Source organism: Halichoeres trimaculatus, unplaced genomic scaffold (assembly GCF_033239565.1).
Source record: "Halichoeres trimaculatus isolate MK-OKI-2021-1 unplaced genomic scaffold, fHalTri1.1 fHalTri1_scaffold_14, whole genome shotgun sequence".
NCBI lineage: Eukaryota > Metazoa > Chordata > Actinopteri > Labriformes > Labridae > Halichoeres > Halichoeres trimaculatus.
In genome coordinates, this window is record NW_027437192.1 from 387,257 (window position 1) to 409,438 (window position 22,182).

General features: G+C 45.8%; 1 protein-coding gene across 2 annotated transcripts; it reads left to right on the forward strand.

The window, feature by feature from the left end:
• Window positions 1-2,249: 2,249 nt before the first annotated feature.
• Window positions 2,250-21,963, forward strand: LOC141802641 (transmembrane protein 65-like). Of its 2 annotated transcripts, none has more exons than XM_074686212.1 (8): window positions 2,250-2,312; window positions 2,363-2,676; window positions 14,628-14,672; window positions 15,309-15,376; window positions 15,484-15,538; window positions 18,789-18,831; window positions 19,164-19,269; window positions 19,476-21,963. In XM_074686212.1, exons 2-8 carry the CDS (start codon window positions 2,409-2,411, stop codon window positions 19,599-19,601), a joined length of 711 nt encoding a protein of 236 aa, XP_074542313.1. In that variant the 5' UTR covers window positions 2,250-2,312; window positions 2,363-2,408; the 3' UTR covers window positions 19,602-21,963. The 2 variants fall into 2 exon arrangements, with proteins under 2 accessions (XP_074542313.1, XP_074542312.1); XM_074686211.1 differs by having other exon boundaries at window positions 2,270-2,312; window positions 2,343-2,676.
• The last annotated feature ends 219 nt before the right edge of the window (window positions 21,964-22,182 follow it).

The following is a 22,182-nucleotide window of genomic DNA, read 5'->3' on the forward strand; positions in this document are numbered from 1 at the left end:
ACGGCAGTAGGAATGTGTTAGAGAGATCAAACCAACATCAAAATATTTGTCTCAGTAAGACTCACAAATCATACACAGACACCCCTGACCTGTCTCAAACAGGAAGCTGGCAATTCGCCTTTCAAAATAAAACTTGGCTAAATTTTGGGCCGTATACAAAAGTTATCTCCTCCCAGGCCATAAATGGTATCAGCTTGAAATTCACTCAGATGACAGAGTGGACCCTGCTTTACAAAAGCTCTGTAGGAATTTGTTGTTTCTCAAACGGTTTCCGAACAATGAGCCCTCAAAGTCGGTGCACCCCAAAGAAGCTGTTTCAGCACCTGCCGTTAGAATGAATGGAGGAGGATCCAGCTCCAAACAGGAGCTTTAAGAGAAGTCTGAGGGAAAAGTTTAAATCCTTGAATTAAAGATCGATTTTTCAGATCAAAGTTTTATTGAACGCATAGTTTAAAACACTTTCAGGTGAGGGCGAACATCAAACATCACGTGGTCCTCGTCTGCTTTAACTGGAAGTCCCCCACGCTGCCATCAGTCAGTTCCTCCTGATGAGGATCTGATCCCAAACTGTGCTCTGGACTTTGAGTTTGTTCAGAGAACTTTCCAGAAGGTGAGGGGTCGTTGGTCTGCCTTCTGTTTTAAACAGAGATATAAGTGAATAAAATCACCTTTGATATGGACTCTGGACTGGATCTGTAACCCCCAGGACGCCACTGGTTATAGACCTAACTGAGCTGCATGCTCTCTGATTCAGCAGGTGGCTCTTTTGACCAGCAGGTGGCGCCATTACACCACTTTGACTTCAGTTTGTTAGTGCAGGAGAAGAGTTGGAGAGATCTGAGGTTTCTAAAAAAGTTTTATGCTGATTAAGCTTTATTAACTGCTGTGTAGCGCCACCTACGGATTATATACACATAAATGCCATTTTCAGGCAGTTATCTCACCCTAGCATTTTAACCAGGAAGAGGGAAGAAACTGAGCTCAGGAAACAGTTAAAGGTTTCATTTACAAAAATAAGATGGATGGATATTTCTGGAAAAACTGTCAGAAAAAAAAAACATTTTAAAAAGATAAAAAAACACAGCATGAATTCAAGTTTATTAAAAATACAAAAACAGAAGTGTTTTCTTAAACAAATAAAAAAAAATCAGGTTAAAAGATAAAAAGACAAAATATGTTTTTTTCAGATTCTCTAAGAAACTGAGCTCAGGTACAAGTTAAAGATTTTATTTACTAAAATAAGAAAAATGGATATCTCTGGAAAACTGTCAGGAAAAAAAGGCATTTTAGGGAGATAAAATCACATAGCATGAATTAAACTTTAGGAAACATACAAAAAAGAAGTGTTTGCTGATCAGATTTGAAAAAAAAAAAACAAGTTAAAAGATAAAAAGAGGTCATCTTCTGTTTTTTTTTGTTTTTAAAAAAAAATCGGATTCTTTAAGGAACCGAGCTCCGGTAAAAGTCAAGGATTTTATTTACTATAATAAGAAAAATGGACATTTCTAGAAAAAAAACTTAGACAAAAAAAACATTTTAAAAAGATAAAAAACACACAGCATGAATTAAACTTTGTAACTTTTGTAAACATACAAAAACAAAAGTGTTTGCTGAAAAAAACTAAAAAAAATCAAGTTAAACAATAAAAAGAAGTAATCTTATGTTCTTTTTATCAGATTCTTTAATTACAATGATTTTTTGTCTCTTGGAAATGGTTTAACCGGTTAATGTGAGCTGAAAGAAGTGACCGGAAGCGCTGCCTCTTACTTTGATAGTCACCACCGGAAGTGTAGCTCTTATCTAACGGCTGTTTTACTCTTTCCTCTGTGTTCGTCTTTGGTTGAACAACATGAAGCGCAGAGAGAGCGACCGGCAGCAGACCGAGGGGATGGTCCCTGAAGTTAGAGTTAGCTTCAAGTTAGCTTCAGAGTTAGCTTCAGAGTTAGCTTCAGAGTTAGCCTCACTCAGAGTTTCGGAGTGAGCTTCGTGAAAAGTCGGTTTATTCCGCTCTGACTCGAGCGACAGACACGAGGAGCGAAGCAGAAACTCCTTCTCCCTGAGCGGGAGCGTCAGGAGCTGTGAGGAGCTGTGAGGAGCGTCAGGAGCTGTGAGGAGCTGTGAGGAGCTGTGAGGAGCGTCAGGAGCTGTGAGGAGCTGTCAGGAGCTGTCAGGAGGTGTTAGGAGCTGTGAGGAGCTGTCAGGAGGTGTTAGGAGCTGTGAGGAGCGTCAGGAGCTGTGAGGAGCTGTGAGGAGCTGTGAGGAGCTGTGAGGAGCGTCAGGAGCTGTGAGGAGCTGTGAGGAGCTGTGAGGAGGTGTTAGGAGCTGTGAGGAGCTGTCAGGAGGTGTTAGGAGCTGTCAGGAGGTGTTTACTCCGCACTCTTTCAGGACTTTCCCCCGCCTCCTCCACCATGCTCCGGCTGCCCCTCCGCAGAGCTCTCCAGAAGTTTCCCCCGGGACCGAAGCCGCCAGCGGCCGCCGCGGCGCTGCTGCTGCGGCTGCCGGGCGCAGGGCGACACGCGCCGGGCTGCTGCATGGGGACACACGGCAGGAAGGAGCCGAGGGAGCCGCTCAACTCCCCGAAGAGAGCCAAGGAGTTCATCTACAGCCTGCAGCCCAAGGAGAGGACCTGTTTACTGCAGGAGCTGCAGAGTTTCGAGTCCATGGCCAGAGCCCAAGGTGAGACACACCTGGGGGAGGAGGGGGAGAAGAGGGGGGAGAAGAGGGGGGACAGGTGTGGGACAGGTAAACAAACACCTGTACTCACACTGATTCTGTTTTTTTGATAAGGAGTGATTTGACTGGTCAGGGGGCGGAGTCAGCGTTTGAATGAAAACCTGCAGATTGTAAGAACACGTGACTGACCACACCTGAGAGCAGAGGTTTACGAGAAAAGAGAAAATTATCAGGTGGTTCAGGTGAACAGGTGGTTTTAAAAACATTTAAGCTTTAATCTTATTCATTTATTTATGAATTAGGGATTATTATTTTATTTATTTTATATTTATTTTTATATATGTTTCACTTTTCAAACCTTCACTTTATATTTATATATTTATTTATTTTTATATTATTAGTTAATGGGATTAGGATTTTTACCACTCAGACCAGTTTATTACACATCTGTTACCTCACACACACACACACACACACACACACACACACCCTGGGCTCACACACTCTCAGAAAGTTTCACACTTTCTGTAACCTTTAAAATGAAGTTCGGGCCCGAATATTTGAATAGCCGTGAACATTAGAAAATAAATATGATTATTCTCTCACAGACAGATAATAATTCATTTTTTTAATTTGTTTTTGTTTTTTTTGTTTAATTTTTTTAGTATTTTATTCCAGTTAAAATCTCAAGTACAGAACATAAGATATGTGCAATCACTTAAAAAAAAATTAAAAAAAAAATTAACAAAATAAATAAAAAATGTATAAAAATGTTCACACAAAACATTTTTAAATAAAAAAAATATATGAAAAATTAAAAAAATCTCTGAAACTGAAAAAGGAGCAGGCTGAAGCTGAGGATTATTTTTGACCTTCCTGTACAATCTGATAGAAAATAAACATCAGCGACACAAATAAGGGAAAAAAATGACAGGATTGACTCTTTCATTTTCTTTTCAGTCATGTGACATTTAGTCATTTTCATTGTAAGTCTTTATTATTTTACTATTTAATGTTTTTTAAACTCAGCAGAGATTTACACAGTGTGAAGTCATCACTGAGTCTGTTTCATGATTTAACCAACAAAGAAGAAACACACCTGTATTTAACATTTCTTCTCCCTCTTTACTTTACTTTCTATAAAGATAATTAGTTTATCAAACACAGCGCTTCATTAAATGTTGATTTATTCCATGTTTAACTGTTTCCTGTCTGAACCCTCCTCTGATCACTCACTCAGCCTGGTTTCTGTCATGTTAATAATTATTGTTCAGCTGCAGATTCGCTGGTGCTCAGCCTCCCACACACACACACACACACACACACACACACACACAAGCCGCGCTCCGGCTGAGAGGAGTGGATACGAGCGTGCAGCGGCTAAAATTAGACCGGTCAGTCTCCAAATACTGAATGCAAAGCAGAGACACATGAGTGACTGGAAACGGCCTCCTGCAGGAAATACCACGGCGTTCATGGTTTAACCTGAGGAGCTTCAGGTGATTCAGCGGTCCAGGTGTGAGGAACGAGCTCAGGTTGTGTTACGTCTGAAGTCTTTACGCCAGAAACTAAAGAAGCTATTTGTGTTTTCTGTGACATGAGCAGAGGAAACAGAGGAAACAGAGAACGATGTCCTCTCAGGTCTGACTTTTTGTTTGTGAGACACGGGGATTTCTTCCCACTAAGCGAGTGATGTTTCTCCTCCGTCTGTCTGTGTTTACTGTCGCTTCTCCTGAGCAGTCAGCGGGCATGAGCAGGCCCGTGTGTGTGCATACGTTTCCCCCCTGAGTCACCACAGAGTTTTTCTCTGTTTGTTTGAAAAGGAGAAAAATCTCCACGTGAACCAAAGCAGCGAGGCAGAGTGAGTCATGACTCTGAAAAATCTGAATCAGCTGAAGGATCAGGAGGAGTGAGTAACGTCCCCGACACAGCGAGACAGAGGGCGTGGAAACGGTGACAGGTCTCTGAACTTTGTCATTTTAGTTCCTGGATACTTCATCTGCCTGGAAAGTTCCTGCTGGTGTTCCAGTTTAAAGAGTGACCCTGTAAAGTGGTGACCTTCAGCTGAACGTGTCAGAGGATCCAGGTTACAGCTGTTCAGACACAGAGGAAATCCTCCTGGTTCAGTTTGATACATGTGTTATAATCTGCTCCCTGTCGCCTCCCTGTCACCTCCCTGTCGCCTCCCTGTCACCTCCCTGTCGCCTCCCGTCCCTTAAACCAAACAGTGTGAAGCTGTGGGTCTGATGGAGATCCTGTCCTCCTGTTTGTGTTCCTGAAGCGGAGCTGGAAGGATCCAGAAAGTGTCAGGAGCTGATGAGTGAGAGGATCTTTAGAGAGTGTGAGTGAACGTTAAACAAGAGGAGTTTGTCGTCAGCGCCGTGAAGCACACCTGTCACCTGTCACCTGTCACCTGTCAGCAGGGGTCAGACTCCTCCATGCTTCGTGCTGCATTCACTGTCCTCCTGGTTACTGCAGCGTCCGTCCGTTCTGAGCGCGCTCCCTGTGGCTGCAGCAGCTCCTCACGTCTGTGTCGTCCAACACGCTGCTCCCATCGTCTCTGTGAGCTCCTCCTCCGGCGTGCAGTCAGGTGACACAGGAAGTGGAGCGTTAGCAGCATAGCTTCACTCGCGCTCTGCAGAGAAACGAAGGAATGGGTGAAAAATGAGCTGATAACCAGTTTAGAGTCCAGACCCCGTCAGAGACTGACAGAGAGGGGTGTGTCAGAGGAATGTGTCTGAGCTCGGGTACAGAGAGGAGCAACAAACGAACTGAGACCTCCAGAAAACTTCACAGCTCAGATTAACCTGAGTTATTAGAGCAGGAGGAACCAGGAGGAGTCTGAAGACCAGGTCTGGTCTCTGAGCCGCTCAGTGGATCAGGGTCTGGAAAAAAAGGCCCAAAACCCTCATTTCAGTCTTTAAGCATTCAGGATTATTTGATGTGGACCCAATAACGATGGCAAAAACCAAAGTATCGTGATTTTTGTTTAAACAAATGTAAATCCTTTATTTTAGTCTTTGTTTCTGAGCTGGGTTGGAAAAATGTCCGGTCCCCATGGATCATTGGGGAAGGCTCTGGATAAAGTCTGTAGACGTCATCATCATCATCATCATTCAGCTTTTCATGTGGCCTGGTTTTAAAAAACAGACTAAAAATCGCAAAAATCTCAATTCAAATCAAATCAGCTCCAAAAACTTGTAAAGGAATCAAACCAGGAGACGTCCGAGTTCAAGAAAAACCAAAACATTCCTCAGATTCAGAATATCTGACTTTGAATGGGTGTGTATGTGGTTTCTGGTGGTTCTGCAGCCAGCCTCTAGTGGACACTTGAAGAACTGCAGTGTTAGCACGTCCACATCAGCCTAGGGATGGGTACCTTTCACGTTTGAAACGATACGGTACCAATGCCCGGTACCTGGCAATCGGTACCGGTACTCAACGGTACCAGTTTTCAGTACTTTTTTGTGTCTATGTTATAAAAAAATATCTATTTGTTGAATAATAAAATATATATATTTTTTTACAACTTAACAAATTTATTCTTTAATATATAACCTTGAAATGCTGTGTTCATGTCCAGCATGGAAAATCTCCTACTCTTCCACTCCCTCACAGTCACAAGGATGCGTTTAGGGACCTAAACATGGAACCTTTTGAATCTACATGAATTGATACCCGGTACTTTTGTCATAACTCGGTCGGTACCTAAAAAAGTACCTAAATTGGTACCCATCCCTACATCAGCCCCATATTTTGAGACCAGAAGTTGCTGCTGGGGCAAAAGTCAGCACAATTATCTGAGGGGAGATTTGAGAGCCAAGAGCCATTTTTCGTCTGCGGCTGATTTCCTTTCCCAGCAGGACGTGGCTCCTGCCCACAGCGCCAAAACTGTAACAGGTCGACCTACTCCCCGACCTGAGCTCCAAGAGGAACTGGGAAGAAACACTTCAAACATTAACAGTTTAAATCAAACACTGTAAGTGACTCAGGACCTGTTGCTGGCCCGTTAGCATGGTGGTTAGCGCCCTGGCTTCAGGGTGACGTGCTATCGGCAGCGTGGTGTGTTTTTTTTTTACAGCCAGGCTCGGGTTCAGCAGTTTTTCTGTAGCTCTCAGACTCAGGGACGTGTTTCCAGCAGCTGATGTTTGTACTGACGCTATCTGAGGCAGCTAGCATCCTTTTTTTTTTTACATGATTAGCAAACAGCTTTGAGACGCTCTACAGCCACCATCTGTCAGAAATACAGTATAACAACCAGGGGAGAGATAGAAAATGTTTTTTAAGATGAGATGAATTTGGTTTCACTCTTTGAGGCCCGTCTCTGCTGTGAACAGAGAATAAATAAAAGTCCACGCTCCGGGGAAACGGTTCGATGATGTTGTGGATGATGTTTGGAGCTGCTCCTGGTTTTTCTCCTGAATCTTTAAGGCTCAGCAGTTTTGTCTCAGAGCCGGTCTTCCCTCGGTCCCCGTACCTCCACCTACAGGTGGAGTCTTTGACTCTGTAGTGTGGAAACAGTGAGGTTGGCAGAAACGAGCCGGCGCTCTGCGATGCTGCGTGTTCATTAAACGGCTCAGCCAGCGTGAGTTTGGCTCTGAAACATCTCCCTAACGAGCTTCTGTCTGCAGCTCACAGAGCCGCTTCCTGTCCTGCTAATGAGCTAACGGCGTCAGGAGCGCACACACACACACACACACACACACACACACACACACACACACACACACACACACACACAGGTGAACTTTACTCAGCTTTAAGGTGTCAGACTCACTGGCTGGTGACACACCTTCACCTGTGTTTGCTGAAAGGCCGTAAACCTGAGGGGGTCTCTGAGTCTCTGAGTCTTTGAGTCTCTGAGTCTCTGAGTCTCTGGGTCTCTGAGTCTCTGGGTCTCTGAGTCTCTGAGTCTCTGAGTCTTTGAGTCTTTGAGTCTCTGAGTCTTTGAGTCTCTGAGTCTCTGAGTCTCTGAGTCTTTGAGTCTTTGAGTCTCTGCAAACACCAACCACGTAGAGCTGTCTCCTTTAATCCACCAGCAGACTGGAGGGTTGAACACACCTGTTATTAAAACGTTTATCCATCGTTATGAAGCTGTAATGTTTCTCATGACCACTAGGGGCGTCAGTATTGGTTGGGCCAGGTTAAAGGGATGAAAGTAGCCCTGCAGAGCTACGTGCTGCTGTCCTTGATCAAACTTTTTCAGCAGTTTTGTGTCATTTCTGAAGCTTTGTGAATTTTTGATAAATGGTGTTTATGTGAAGTTTATTGTGATAACAAACCTTTTGAAAACAGCTGTTTTTTATTGTTTCTGTATACGGAGGCTGACTTGTTGATTTCTCTTATTTAACCATGAAAAGTCACTGTGGAAAAACTAGACTCATCCTAACTTTACGGTACTATGAAGTGAAAAGGCGGGTCTTCAGCCTCCTCACCTGTCAGTCAAACAGCCACGCCCTTATATGGACAAACTGGTCAGTTAAACAGCTCCTCCCCTGGTCAGTGTGAGCAGGTAGAAATGATCTGTTCAGACTGGAGTTAACCCAGGCTGTCAACATGTTGGTTTCTGCTGTAAAGATCAGCTTTTTGAATGACTGTGGATGTAGTTTCTGCTATTTCTGCACAAAGCCTCTAGTGGACACTCCAGGTACTGCAGTCTGTAACACTTTAACATTGGTTTCATGTATTTAGACTTTAGGAAACACTCAGTAAAAGTTCATTCTGCAGGAAACTTAACAGTTCACGCGCTGATTTTCCATTTCTGAAAACAAACTGTGGGGCACAGCACGGGTTTCATTCAGGACTCAGCTCCACCAAGTCCAGATCCTGAGTCCAGATCCTGACACTGTAGCTGGCAGCAGGTCATGTCAAGTGTCCCTGATGGGTTTAGTGGATGAATTAACAGTAACTGAAGAGGCCGGCTCCCTGCAAGCTGCTGTCTGTGCTCTGCCAAAGATCTCCTCCACGGGAAGACGCTCCTCTCTGACACTTATCATCAAAGATCTCCTCCTCAGGAAGACGCTCCTCTCTGACACTTATTTAAAACACTTTTAGTTTCGCCTGTCAAAGATCTCCTCCTCAGGAAGACGCTCCTCTCTGACACTTATTTAAAACACTTTTAGTTTCGCCTGTCAAAGATCTCCTCCTCAGGAAGACGCTCCTCTCTGACACTTATCATCAAAGATCTCCTCCCCAGGAAGACGCTCCTCTCTGACACTTATTTAAAACACTTTTAGTTTCGCCTGTCAAAGATCTCCTCCTCAGGAAGACGCTCCTCTCTGACACTTATCATCAAAGATCTCCTCCCCAGGAAGACGCTCCTCTCTGACACTTATTTAAAACACTTTTAGTTTCGCCTGTCAAAGATCTCCTCCTCAGGAAGACGCTCCTCTCTGACACTTATCATCAAAGATCTTCTCCTCAGGAAGACGCTCCTCTCTGACACTTATCATCCAAGATCTCCTCCTTAGGAAGACGCTCCTCTCTGACACTTATCATCAAAGATCTCCTCCTCAGGAAGACGCTCCTCTCTGACACTTATTTAAAACTGTTTTAGTTTCGCCTGTCAAAGATTTCCTCCTCAGGAACAGCCTTGTTTCTCTCCTCTTCACCTTGTCTGAAGTTTCAGCCTGAAAATCCTTCATCTCCTCTAAAAACACTCCAGAGATCTGCTGCTTTTTCTGTAATTGAATGGTCTATTGATGCTGTTGTTATGTGGGGAGGCGAGGCGAGGGGAGGAGGAGGAGGAGGAGGAGGTGAGGAGGGAACAGGAGGAGAAATGTGTCTGAGTTTCTGTGAATTCGTCCAGGCAGAGATGATGAGCTGCAGCACATCGTCTCCTCCTGACGTCTCTGATCTTAAAGCAGACTCACTTTCATCCTCGCTCCGTTTTCCTGCTCCAATTATTCCACCGAGTCCAATTAAAACCAACCGTTAACGTGTGAATCTGTGGCTGCCGTCAGAAAAATGCTCTGAGAGTCTGCTCTGAGAGGATCTGTGCTGTGCTGGACTCGACGGGGACCAGAGGAGACCAGAGGAGAGTCTGGTTCTGGAGCTGGAGGAGGCAGTCTGCAGGATATTCAGAGATCACTCAGGGTGTTAGGCTCTGAAATTAAAGCGTGGCCTTTCAGGAATTTAATTCTGGCGTTTCTCAGAGGCTCAGATGGTTTCTGCTCCTCTCACTCTGCACGCGCTCAGAGGATCAGAGGATCTGAGCGCGTGCAGAGTGAGAGGATGCTCTGAGTTTGTGTTAATATCCATCAGACAGAAGCGACTCAGACACTCACTGTGTCTGTTTTTACTTCCTGCTCCTCGTGTAGACCCAGAGTTTTAGGGAGTGACACGCTCTGAATACAGATTTGGTTTGAAAAGTCAGGAGCTGCTCTCTGTAACACGCTACTGCTCCCTGCGTGCGGACTCCTTTACAACCTGCGCGCGACAACAGGAGCAGCGTTCAGCTCCGTTCATTCAGACCAGTAATTGATCTTTAAACTCTGAGCTCAAACTGACAGCGGGACAAAAAGGACTCAACATGGACACCTTGTTAGTAAACACAACATTCAAACTGGCTCCTCCCCCTTAGCTCAGTGCCAGCTGCAGCACACACCCACAGCGTTAGACTGTGACGACAAGAACACACTCTCTAACCACCTGTAGCATCACGTTTCTACGTGGGAGAGATTTGAGAGCTTTGCACCTGAGTTAGCATGTTAGCACTAGCCAATCAGGGGTATCTGATACATACCTGGTTAGCTGAAAGCTAGCTCACGTCGCTCTTCGTCCCGAGCTTCACCCTCGTTTAGGAAAAAGTTTTATCTGTTTGGAGTTTCGTTCACTTTGGTTGTTTTTCTTCCTCCGTGCTACGTCCGCTATCGTAGCTACTTAGATTAGCTTCTTCTGAGCGCTGTGATTGGTTGATGTAACCACGCTAACTCTACGCTCAGAAACCTTTGACAGACGTCTGTCAGCCTGATTTTCAGTGACTCTCGCTGAGTGAGACAGTCGGGGGATCTGCTCTCTGTGTTTATCCTGAAGTCTCTGAGGAATCATTGTTCACTGACGAGAAACGACTCTGAACCAGAAAGTTTTCAAGGACGAGGATCGGCGTGCTGAAAAACTCAGCAACGACACGAAGAGTTTAAAAGAAGGTCAAACAGTCGTCTGGTTTTCCTCTGAGTGGGTTTTTAATGAAGAGGTTCATCCTGACGTCAGGTCAGATCAGCACGGAGACTTTCTGAAGAGGAGTGTTTTCTCTGCGCCTCAGGGAAATCTGCAGCGGTTACATTGGTCTGAAGCAGTTTGTTCCTCTGCTGCCCCCTTCAGTCCGTCCTTTAAAGTGATGAATCCAGCAGATTCTCCTGTTTAACAGGTTTATCAAACTAATGTGGGTCTGCGCGGCTCCTCACAGCCTCTGAGGATTTACTCTGCTTCAGTTTTTAAACCAGTCGTCTGTTTTCTGAGAGTTTTCCACGTTTGAAGACATATATCATGAAGCTCAGTCAGAGTGAACCTGTAAATCAGAAACTCTTTGAGGACACGTCGACCCTACGCTCGTTTAAAGAGGAGTCGTTAACACGCTCATTAGAAGCAGAAACTTCCATCATGTGACCAAACATCCAATCAGAGTCCCCCTCAGAGTCTGATCCGTGGTCTCATTAGACCGCGTCTCTGACTGAAGTCCAGACTTTGATCTGTACTCCTCTGGACTCGTTACCGTCCCTCTCATGTTGGAGCAAACAGACACTTAACGATAACTGATCCATCAAAGGGGACTCACCTGGACCCTCTTCACCCTGATCACGGTCTCCAGGTTTCTGAGGGGTCTTCAGAAAACCCAAACTACATCTCTGCTGTAAAGTTTTCACATCTCTGCTCAAACTTTAGGTTTGAAGGAGAAATCGTGCAGCTGTGGCAGGATTCAGAGGGTTTCAGCCTCTCAGAGCTGCTGGATCAGGTGTTTTCATCTCGCTGGAAGAAGAAGAAGAAGAAGAAGAAGAAGAAGAAGAAGAAGAAGAAGAAGAAGAAGAAAAAGAAGAAGAAGAAGAAGAAGAAGAAGAATCTGAGTTCAGCAGAAAACACTGAGGCAGCGCTGAGGGAGGAACCTGTTTTCACTGCTTCACATTCAGACTTTGTAACCACGGCGCTGTGAGGATAAAAACTCTGACTCCAGAGAAAACACGACTGACGCAGGCAGAAACCAGCATCAGCAGGAGGATCCACAGGAAACAGCTGATCCAGGAGGCACTGAGGAGGAGACAGGGAGGAGGTCAGGCTCTGAGGAGGAGACAGGGAGGAGGTCAGGCTCTGAGAGTCCTGGATGATGGCAGAGGAAGTCCAGCTCAGGTCTCGTCCTGACTTCAGGCTCAGGTTGTGGATGTGTCAGGGTCAGATGTGAGACAGCTGCTGGTCAGGAGATGATGCAGAAAACACAAAGTTATAGAAGAAAAAACTCTTTAAAGAAAAGGAACTGTGTCTCTATTCTGTCCCTCTGGTGTTCCCGTAGCTCAAACAAACCTCTTTTTCTAAAGATCTGGTTCAGATCTGGTTTCCATTTCTGTGGCAGAGTTGAAGATGATTGAACAGATGGATTCAGGATAGATACCGAGGTTTGAAACTTGAGATGTTTTTGCTTAAAGCTCCACTCTGTGAGGTGAGGAAGCTTTTTACGGTGTAAATTGAAAAGTTTAAAAGTTATTAAAGTTTAAACTGAATATTTCAGATATTTTTTCTTGTAATAGAGTCTGGGGTCAGAAGCTGGACTCTCTCATCCAGACTGACTCTAATAAAGTCTCACATCTTCACAGGTTTAATTTAAATCCCTGAGACTTCACACAAACTTCCTCCTCTGAGTCTGCGTGTCACTTCCTGGATGATGCTGTTGCTAAGCGATTCTGCTGGCTGGGTGGTGGAATTTGTTGCCTAGCAACTTCATCTCACTGAACGTCCAATCAGGAAGCGTCTGATCCGAGCTTCCTGTTTTGATTCCTGTCAATTACAACAACTTTCAACACACTGCACATGGAGACTGCATGGTCCCCTCAGTCAGTTTGTGTGTGTGTGTGTGTGTGTGTGTGTGTGTGTGTGTGTGTGTGTGTGTGTGCTGAAATAGACCTGACCTTTCCTCAGCTCGTTCAGACGTGTCAGTGTGTCCACAGAGCTGCTCCTGTTTTCCTTGAACTTATGCTCCTCATACCACACACACACACACACACACACACACACACACACACACACACACACACACACACACACACACACAGCGAGGTCAGAAACTCGTCTATAATTAACTTCCTGTGATCGGTCTTGGACCCAGAGTGCCCTCTGTCCCAGTGACCCAGTTCCCTTTGAGTCCTCTGGGGGTCCCTCAGATCTGGTCTGTGGACTCTCAGCTGGTCTCAGAGCTGTTGGAGTGTGACGGGGATCAAAGCAGGCTGTGAAATGAGAGAGTGTGTTATCTGCTTCATGACCTCCTGCTCTGAGCCCGACCCGGAGCGGCTCCACAGCTCCTCACGGGTCCAGACTCTCTGACCCTCACACAGACCCTCATACTGGTCTCCCTGTAGACCCCAGACCACAGAGCTGCTTGAAGCTGGATGCAGACTCATCTTTCTCTTTAATCAGAGCCGTTTTATTGCACGTTGGTAAACCTGCAGCAGATGCTCTCGCTCTCTGAGAGGAAGATCCTGGAGCCAGAGTCTGAGCAGTAGAGACTGTGAGGGATTCTGGGAGAATCTGAGTGGAGCTGGGTGACAAAAATAATAATTATTTTTTTTCTTTCCAGAGTCTAATCACTTCCTGACTCTACCTCCAGACATATTTTACAATCCCTGAAAAAAATACACGAGAACGTCATCTGTCAATCATCGTTAAACGTTACATAAAGCCTCGTTTTTAACCTCGTATAACTAATGAAAACGAAACTTGTCAGAAAGAAGAGGACTTGGATACAAGACAGCCAAATGATATCTTCAAATCACCACAACAATCAGACGAGAGAAACATTTCTACCAGGTGGATTAATTTGTTAAAGTTTGACCACAGCCCATCTGGAATGACTGGGGAGATGGATTTTTAAACCTATACTGCAGCCAGCCACCAGGGGGAGCAGTTTTTGTGGAGACCTCACTTAGAGCTGAGCAAGTGGACGTCCATTTTTTTTTACAGTCGGTGGTAGAGGCCAGACCTGTTTATAACCTTTACAACCCTTATGACATCATCACCTGTGTCCTTTCCATGCTGAGAGATCATCTCCATTCATTTAAATGGGCCAAAAAATTTGGTAAAATACTGGATATCTTAAAAAGTAAAAGTGTTAGAAATGTGAAATATAGACTCAAACTTCTCCTGAGCAGGATGAACATTTTACAAGTGGAACGGTGACGATCAGCCACATTTTGTTGGAGCAGTTGTGAGAAAAACAAAATGTACTAACGGAAGAAAAAGGAGTTTGATAGAAGAAGAAGAGTTCACAGAGTCACGTCAGGTCAGACTTTATTTATACAGCGCAAGGAAGACTGGACTGACACTGTTGGACCTGATGTGGACTCTGGGTCTAGGTCTTTGGACTCTGGGTCCAGGTCTTTGGACTCTGGGTCCAGGTCTTTGGACTGTGGGTTCAGGTCTTTGGACTCTGGGTCCAGGTCTTTGGACTGTGGGTTCAGGTCTTTGGACTGTGGGTCCAGGTCTTTGGACTCTGGGTCCAGGTCTTTGGACTGTGGGTTCAGGTCTTAAGACTCTGGGTCCAGGTCTTTGGACTGTGGGTTCAGGTCTTTGGACTGTGGGTCCAGGTCTTTGGACTCTGGGTCCAGGTCTTTGGACTGTGGGTTCAGGTCTTAAGACTCTGGGTCCAGGTCTTTGGACTGTGGGTTCAGGTCTTAAGACTCTGGGTCCAGGTCTTTGGACTGTGGAGAGTCTGTGCAGTTAACGACTTCTTCTGATGTTTTTCTGTTTCTCAGAGACGCTGGCGCCGTCACCGCCGACTGCAGCCCAGATCAGATACGGTAAGAGATGAGATCTGACACACACACACACACACACACACACACACACACACACACACACACACACACACACACACACACACACGCACACACACACACACACACACACACACACACACACACACACACACACACACACACACTCTGTAGCTGTATTAATCAGTGAAGAAGTTTCTGTTTTCTCTGATAAACAGTTTCTGCTGATTTCAGCCCGGTTGGTTTTTCTCGTGGTCGTTTCATCGTAAAGGTTTTTCTTTGAAGTCTGAACATCAGAGCGCTCTGCAGCCCAATTACTGACCCTCTTCATGGCGCTGCTCGTCTCTCTGACGCTCCGTTATTCTCCAGGAGAGAAGCAGGAGCTGAACGCACAGAGACGTTTTAATGACGAGGTTTATTTACTTTAAATCAGTTTATTTCCAAACAGGAGAATCGATCTGTTCGTCTCTGAATGACTTCACAAACTTTACGTCCTGCTCCTTTAACTTCTTTGATCTGAGGACTCTGCTCTGAGTTATCTGCTGATTAAAGATTAATTCTGTTTTTAAGACGAGAGGTGAAAGTTAATCTGAACCAGGATCCTCTGTGGTGATCTTTGATGGTCAGATTATCCGTTAATCCTCCGTCTGTTTGTTCCAGTTTTACTCCACAACGCCATCCCCTTCGTCGGGTTCGGTTTCCTGGACAACGCCATCATGATCGCCGCGGTAAGCGCCGTCGTTCACAGACTGATGAGCTCTGATCTCAGGTTTGCTCTCAGCACGGCGAGCAGAGGTTCAGGGGGCGGAGCTAAAGTTTGTTTCTGTCTCTGCAGGGGACGCAGATCGAGCTGTCCATCGGGGTCACGCTGGGGATCTCCACCATGGCAGGTAAGACCACGACCATACGACCTGAGAGGGGGCGTGGCCTGCGTGTTGGAGTCAAACGTGTTCCCTGTCCCCGTGTACACCGCTCAGGCTCTCACATTAATTCTTTATCACTGAACCAAACGCCGCCGCTGGGCGCCAGGCTCGCCTCCTCCCTCTGTCCGACACTATATTATCCCGTTTCCATGGAAACCTGGCTCCACCATCCTCTGCAGAGAGCGAATCAGAGGCTGGGCCCCAGATCAATAGCAGCGCTCGGCTCGGGCTCTGTGTTTGTTTCACCATCATCATCATCATCTTCATCTTCATCTCCATCATCTTCATCATCTTCATCATCTTCATCATCTTCATCGTCCTGCACAGATTTCATGTTTGATCAAAACAGAACAGAGCGCGCCTCCTCTCACCCAGCGCCTCCTCTCACCCAGCGCCTCCTCTCACCCAGCGCCTCCTCGTCAAACCTCTGAACGCCTCAGCCACTCTGAAGACGAAGGACGCAGCGTCAGGCTGTTCTGAGCAGATTGTGCTGACGGGAAAACCACAGAAGAAGAAGAAAAGATTCGCCGACTTTTCCTAAAGGAGATAAAGAAAGTTTCACACCTTCTTCAGACTCTGGACTTTCATCTCTCCTCTCCTCTCCCCTCGTCTCGTCTCCTCTCCTCTCCTCTCCTCTCCTCTCCTCTCCTCTCCTCTCCTCTCCTCTCCTCTTGTTTCCTTTCCTCTCCTCTCCTCTCCTTTCCTCTCCCCTCGTCTCCTCTCCTCCTAAGGGTAAAGACTTCAAACCAGTTAGCTGAGTGATGCTAACGAGTAAAACACAGCACATCTATCAGCTGTGCTCGTTTACATCCGGGTCGTTAAGCTCTATAACAAACAGTTCAGCTAATATTAGCGTTTAGCATTAGCAGACTCGTTAGCCTGGAGCTGGAATTAGCTTAACTTTCAGGTAAAACACGAATCCAATCAGGTGCTGAGTTTTATTTATGTTGAAATCTCTGATCTTGAGATATTAAAGGACGAAAACGACGCCTGAGCCGTTGGTAAAGAGTAATTTAATCTGCTGACGGGTCAGAAACTTGAACACGTTTTAATTCTTGTGTTTAGACTTTATCCTCATTTCAGGAATCTTGACACAGCCTCATTTTGTCTTTTTATTTCGTGAAATAAGGGCTGAACAATTAATATAATTTAAACCTTCAGTTTATTGCATTTTATCACAACATGTAGGCCTAGCCTTCATACTATAGAATGATTTATTAATTGTTTTAGTAAATAATGCAAAAGAAAAAAATAATAATAAAATAAAAAACAATAAAAATATATCAATAAATATATAAATAAATAAAATAAAATAAAATAAAATAAAAAACAAAATAAAATTAATAAATAAATAAAATTGCATGCTAAATTGCAATCTCAATATTGGTCTAAATAAATTATAATTAGATTATTTTCCAGAATCGTTCAGCCCTGTTGGAATCAGATGTTTTTCTGGACGTGTCGGTGTTTGTGGCTCAGATTAAATCTATTAGATCAGTTTTCTAAAGTCAGACGTCAACACTCGCTCAGGCTCCAGTTTTTCACTGTGGTTAAATGTTTTCCTTCTGCTAAGCTCCAGGATAACCAGCCTGCTAATGCTAAATGCTAATATTAGCTGTGTTGTTTGCTGTAAAGCTTAACGACCCGGATGTAAACGAGCACAGGTCGTGGCAGCGACAGCTCTCAGGTGATTGTGGACAGAGAAAAGTGAGAGTGGTCAGATTCAGAGCGTCTGGTCACACAGCGTGGCGTTAGCGGTCTGACTCTCAGGTTGTGATGGCGGAAACAGCAGAGTTTCAGGGATCGTGTCGTTCTCCTCTGGGTGACCAACAGCTGACAGACTTTAATCTGTCTCTGATCAGACTCAACACGTCAGAGCCAGACCGTCAGACAGGAAACTGACCCAACGTCAGACAGGAAACTGACCCAACGTCAGACAGGAAACTGACCCAACATCAGACAGGAAACTGACCCGACGTCAGACAGGAAACTGACCAAACATCAGACAGGAAACTGACCCAACATCAGACAGGAAACTGACCCAACATCAGACAGGAAACTGACCCAACGTCAGACAGGAAACTGACCTGACGTCAGACAGGAAACTGACCCAACGTCAGACAGGAAACTGACCAAACATCAGACAGGAAACTGACCCGACGTCAGACAGGAAACTGACCAAACATCAGACAGGAAACTGACCCAACATCAGACAGGAAACTGACCCAACATCAGACAGGAAACTGACCCAACGTCAGACAGGAAACTGACCCAACGTCAGACAGGAAACTGACCCAACATCAGACAGGAAACTGACCCAACATCAAACAGGAAACTGACCCAACGTCAGACAGGAAACTGACCCGACGTCAGACAGGAAACTGACCCAACGTCAGACAGGAAACTGACCCAACGTCAGACAGGAAACTGACCCAACATCAGACAGGAAACTGACCCAACATCAGACAGGAAACTGACCTGACGTCAGACAGGAAACTGACCAAACATCAGACAGGAAACTGACCCAACGTCAGACAGGAAACTGACCCAACGTCAGACAGGAAACTGACCCAACATCAGACAGGAAACTGACCCAACGTCAGACAGGAAACTGACCTGACGTCAGACAGGAAACTGACCTGACGTCAGACAGGAAACTGACCAAACATCAGACAGGAAACTGACCCAACATCAGACAGGAAACTGACCCAACATCAGACAGGAAACTGACCCGACGTCAGACAGGAAACTGACCCAACATCAGACAGGAAACTGACCAAACATCAGACAGGAAACTGACCCGACGTCAGACAGGAAACTGACCCGACGTCAGACAGGAAACTGACCCGACGTCAGACAGGAAACTGACCCAACGTCAGACAGGAAACTGACCCAACGTCAGACAGGAAACTGACCCGACGTCAGACAGGAAACTGACCCGACGTCAGACAGGAAACTGACCTGACGTCAGACAGGAAACTGACCCAACATCAGACAGGAAACTGACCGACAGCTGACAGGTTCAGTCTGGAACAGAGGGATTTCCAGATCCACTTCCTGGGCCATGTCTCCTCTTGTTTTGGACCTGGCGCTGCAGAAATCCTCCTAACGAGTCGTTAAGCAGTCGCTGAAACGCAGAGATTCTCTCTTTATTCATGAAGCCTGTGTGTGTTTGATCAGACGCTCCATCAAAGTCTTTCTCTCTGTGTTTCTGCAGCTGCCGCTCTGGGGAACCTGGTCTCGGATCTGGCTGGTCTGGGGTAAGCAGCTTTGTATAAACCGTCTCTGGGGGGGCGGGGTCTGTTTGAAGTCTGATCAGTTTGGGGTAAAGTCTGCGTGTTCAGACCACGAAGAGGATTCAGATGTTTTAACGCTGATCTTCCTCCAGCTGCAGAAACAGTCAGAGACGGTTTCTGCAGCTCTTCACGCAGACGCCACGCCTCAGCCGGTCTCATGTGGTCTCAGGTGGTCTCAGGTGGTCTCAGGCCTGGCTGATCCTTCACTTCCTCTTCCTGAGCTCAGAGGAAGTGAAGGATCAGCGTTTTATCAGCGTCCACGTGTGTGTTTGTCATGACGGTGTGTGTCTCTGCAGCCTGGCTGGATACGTGGAGGCGCTGGCGTCCAAACTGGGGATGCAGGTTCCTGACCTGACCCCCAAACAGGCAGACATGTGGCAGACCAGGGTCAGCGCCCACATGGTGAGGAATCAGACGCTGAACCCTCAGAGGACCAGGGTCACATCAACAGTTTCATGTCAAACACACCAGAGATAAACACCAGATTTTACCAGGAGAGGTTTTAACAACACCGTGAGAACAGGAAGTGGAGATGTTTCAGTCTGACTCTGATCTGATGGTCTGTTCTGGTCTGTTCTGGTCTCTTCTGGTCTCTTCTGGTCCTGCAGGGCAAAGGGATCGGGGTCTCCATCGGCTGTATTCTGGGCATGTTCCCGCTGTTTTTCCTGGGCGATGACGACGAGAAGGAGAAGGAGGCTCAGCCCGTCGCTGAAGCAGCTTCAGACTCTTCCTAACGCCTGAAACACACGGACTGACTCTGGATCACAGCTCCTCTCCACGCCGCGTCTGAGACCGGCGGCCATATTTAACCCAGCTGTGGCGTTTTCACACTCTCTGCTCCGTCAGCGCCGCCGTCTGTTCCCCCGTATGTCTCTGTAATTAGACGTCCAATCAAAACTCAGCAAACATAGAAACAGGAAGTGATGGACACCAGAGATTAACCCCTCTAAACACTCCAGGATCCTCCAGAGGAACGGCCTGGGTCCAGATCACAGAGGATCCAGATCACAGAGGATCCAGATCACAGAGAGGATCCAGATCACAGAGAGGATCCAGATCACAGAGAGGATCCAGATCACAGAGAGGATCCAGACCACAGAGAGGATCCAGGTCGCAGAGAGGAGGTGACGGCGTCGAGCTTCCTGTCCCGCCCCTCCTGGTGGGTCTGATTATTTCAGAGGACGTTTGAACCGACCAATCAGCTCGTGTCTCTCTGGGCTGTACCTGACTCTGTGCTCCCTGTTTGTGGTCCTCACCTGAGTCTGATTGGTCCATCTCCCTCAGTCCACTGAGCGCGCTCAGACATCCTCAGGGCTCTCTGTAAACCCCAGCATGTCTGATCCTGCTGATTAGTATTTATGATAATTAGTACGGCTCTAATCTTCTTCCTCACAGACCGACCTCACCACAGGAAAATCTGTTGACAGGATCTTTACGTCCACACAGAGATCAACCTGCTACGACAAACCCCGGTCTACATCAGTCTGCACACAAAGCTCAGCGGTGGAGCTGACCTCACAGCTTCACTTTAAAGAGGGGGTTTACAACTTCAACTGACTGAGGGCATGGAAACTTTAAAGAGGGGGTATATAGGTTTAAACTGATTGAGGTCATGGGTTCTTTAAAGAGGGAGTATATAGGTTCATACTGACTGAGGTTATGGAAACTTTAAAGAGGGGGTTTATAGATTCAAACTGAGTGAGGTCATAGAAACTTTAAAGAGGGGGTATATAGCTTCATACTAACTGGAACATGAAAACTTTAAAGAGGGGGTATATAGCTTCATACTAACTGGAACATGAAAACTTTAAAGAGGGGGTATATAGGTTTATACTTAAGGACATGGAAACTTTAAAGAGGGGGTATATAGGTTTATACTTAAGGACATGGAAACTTTAAAGAGGGGGTATATAGGTTTATACTTAAGGACATGGAAACTTTAAAGAGGGGGTTTATAGCTTCAACCTGACAGGAGGATGCAGGAACCTTAAAGAGGTGTTATTTCACTTAATGTTCAGTACAGACATAAAGTATCAATGCTGGATTCACTGACTGATTGTGATCTGTAGGAAAGACCTCAAACACCTGGTTCTGCCCAAAGCTCCACCCCCACAGGCTTCCAGAGTCCTGTCCAATCAGAGTGAAGTGGGTTTGTAGAGTGGGGGGTCTTAAAGAGACAGTAGCTTAAGAAAGTGTGTCAGACAGAGGCTGAAATTAGAGTTTTCTTAAAGACCAGGGAGATAAAAAAAAAGATTTTATGAGCTACGGGGGCACCAGAGGGACAAAATAAAGGCAAAAAAAGCACATCGCCCCCTCTTTGATGAGTATTGAAGCTTTAATGAAATTATGACACTAAAAATCACGCTGGGAGGTTTTATTTAAGTTAAACTTGGTGAAAAATGTCCAACGTTCCCTGAAGCAGACGGAGAAACAGACGAGCTTTAATTAAAGGACTGATGTTGGATTAAAAACGATCTCTATGTGTGACGGCTGCTGACAGGAAATAAAGAAACATGAGGATGATCTGAAAACAAAGATCTGTTAATTTAACATTTGATTAGTTCTGACTGAAATGATGCGTTCAGTGGCAGCACATCCTGTAGGAAACTGGAGCTCCTCTCTCTTTCTCTCTTGGGCTCTGGTCCAGCCGTGTGTGTGTTGTCAGGTTTTGGAGCGTTTCCTGGGACTTGGAGCTACAGATGGTCCGGATCGTCTGGACGTGACTGAGCGTCCTCAGAGCCGTTTAAAGCAAACGGAGACGCTCAGAGGATTTTCTGCTTCTCTTCACGCTCCAGCTTTAAAATCAGACTCCTGCTGTTTTCTATAACTCAGTGAAACTTTTCTCCATGTGACTCTGCCTGTTCCTGTTCTCCTCTGTTGTTTCTGCAGCTCATGAAGATGGTTAGTTTTTATTTTATCACCTCCTCTGACTCTGTCTCTGACTCTGAGTTTGTTTAATGAAGAAAAGAGACGTAGAGGAGGAGAAACGAGCCTCAGCTCGTCAGTGTGTCAGGTACAGGATGCTGTGTTGTGCTGCCATCTAGTGGACAGTCTGGGACTGCTGCAGCTCTTAAAGTGTGACTGGTGTATCAAAGATAATAAAGGTGGGAGTGTTTACCTCTGGTCTGCAGGATCTCTGGCTCTGTTTGTCCTCTAACCTTTGAGCAAGGCAGGAGGCTGATCTGAGGTCAGATTATTCAGACTTCCTCACACACTGTAAGGTACAGACGCTGAGAGGAAACACATCCAATCTGATCTAATCTGAAAATTCTTTGAAGAGGTTTAGGTCCAGTTTCTGTTTTTAATTTGAATTCT

Coding starts and splice junctions, on each gene's coding strand:
- LOC141802641 (XM_074686212.1), top strand. CDS start 2,409: ATGCTCCGGCTGCCCCTCCGCAGAGCTCTCCAGAAGTTTCCCCCGGGA. Junction 14,673..15,308: donor TGCAGCCCAGATCAGATACG/GTAAGAGATGAG, acceptor TGTTTGTTCCAG/TTTTACTCCACAACGCCATC. Junction 15,377..15,483: donor ACGCCATCATGATCGCCGCG/GTAAGCGCCGTC, acceptor CTGTCTCTGCAG/GGGACGCAGATCGAGCTGTC.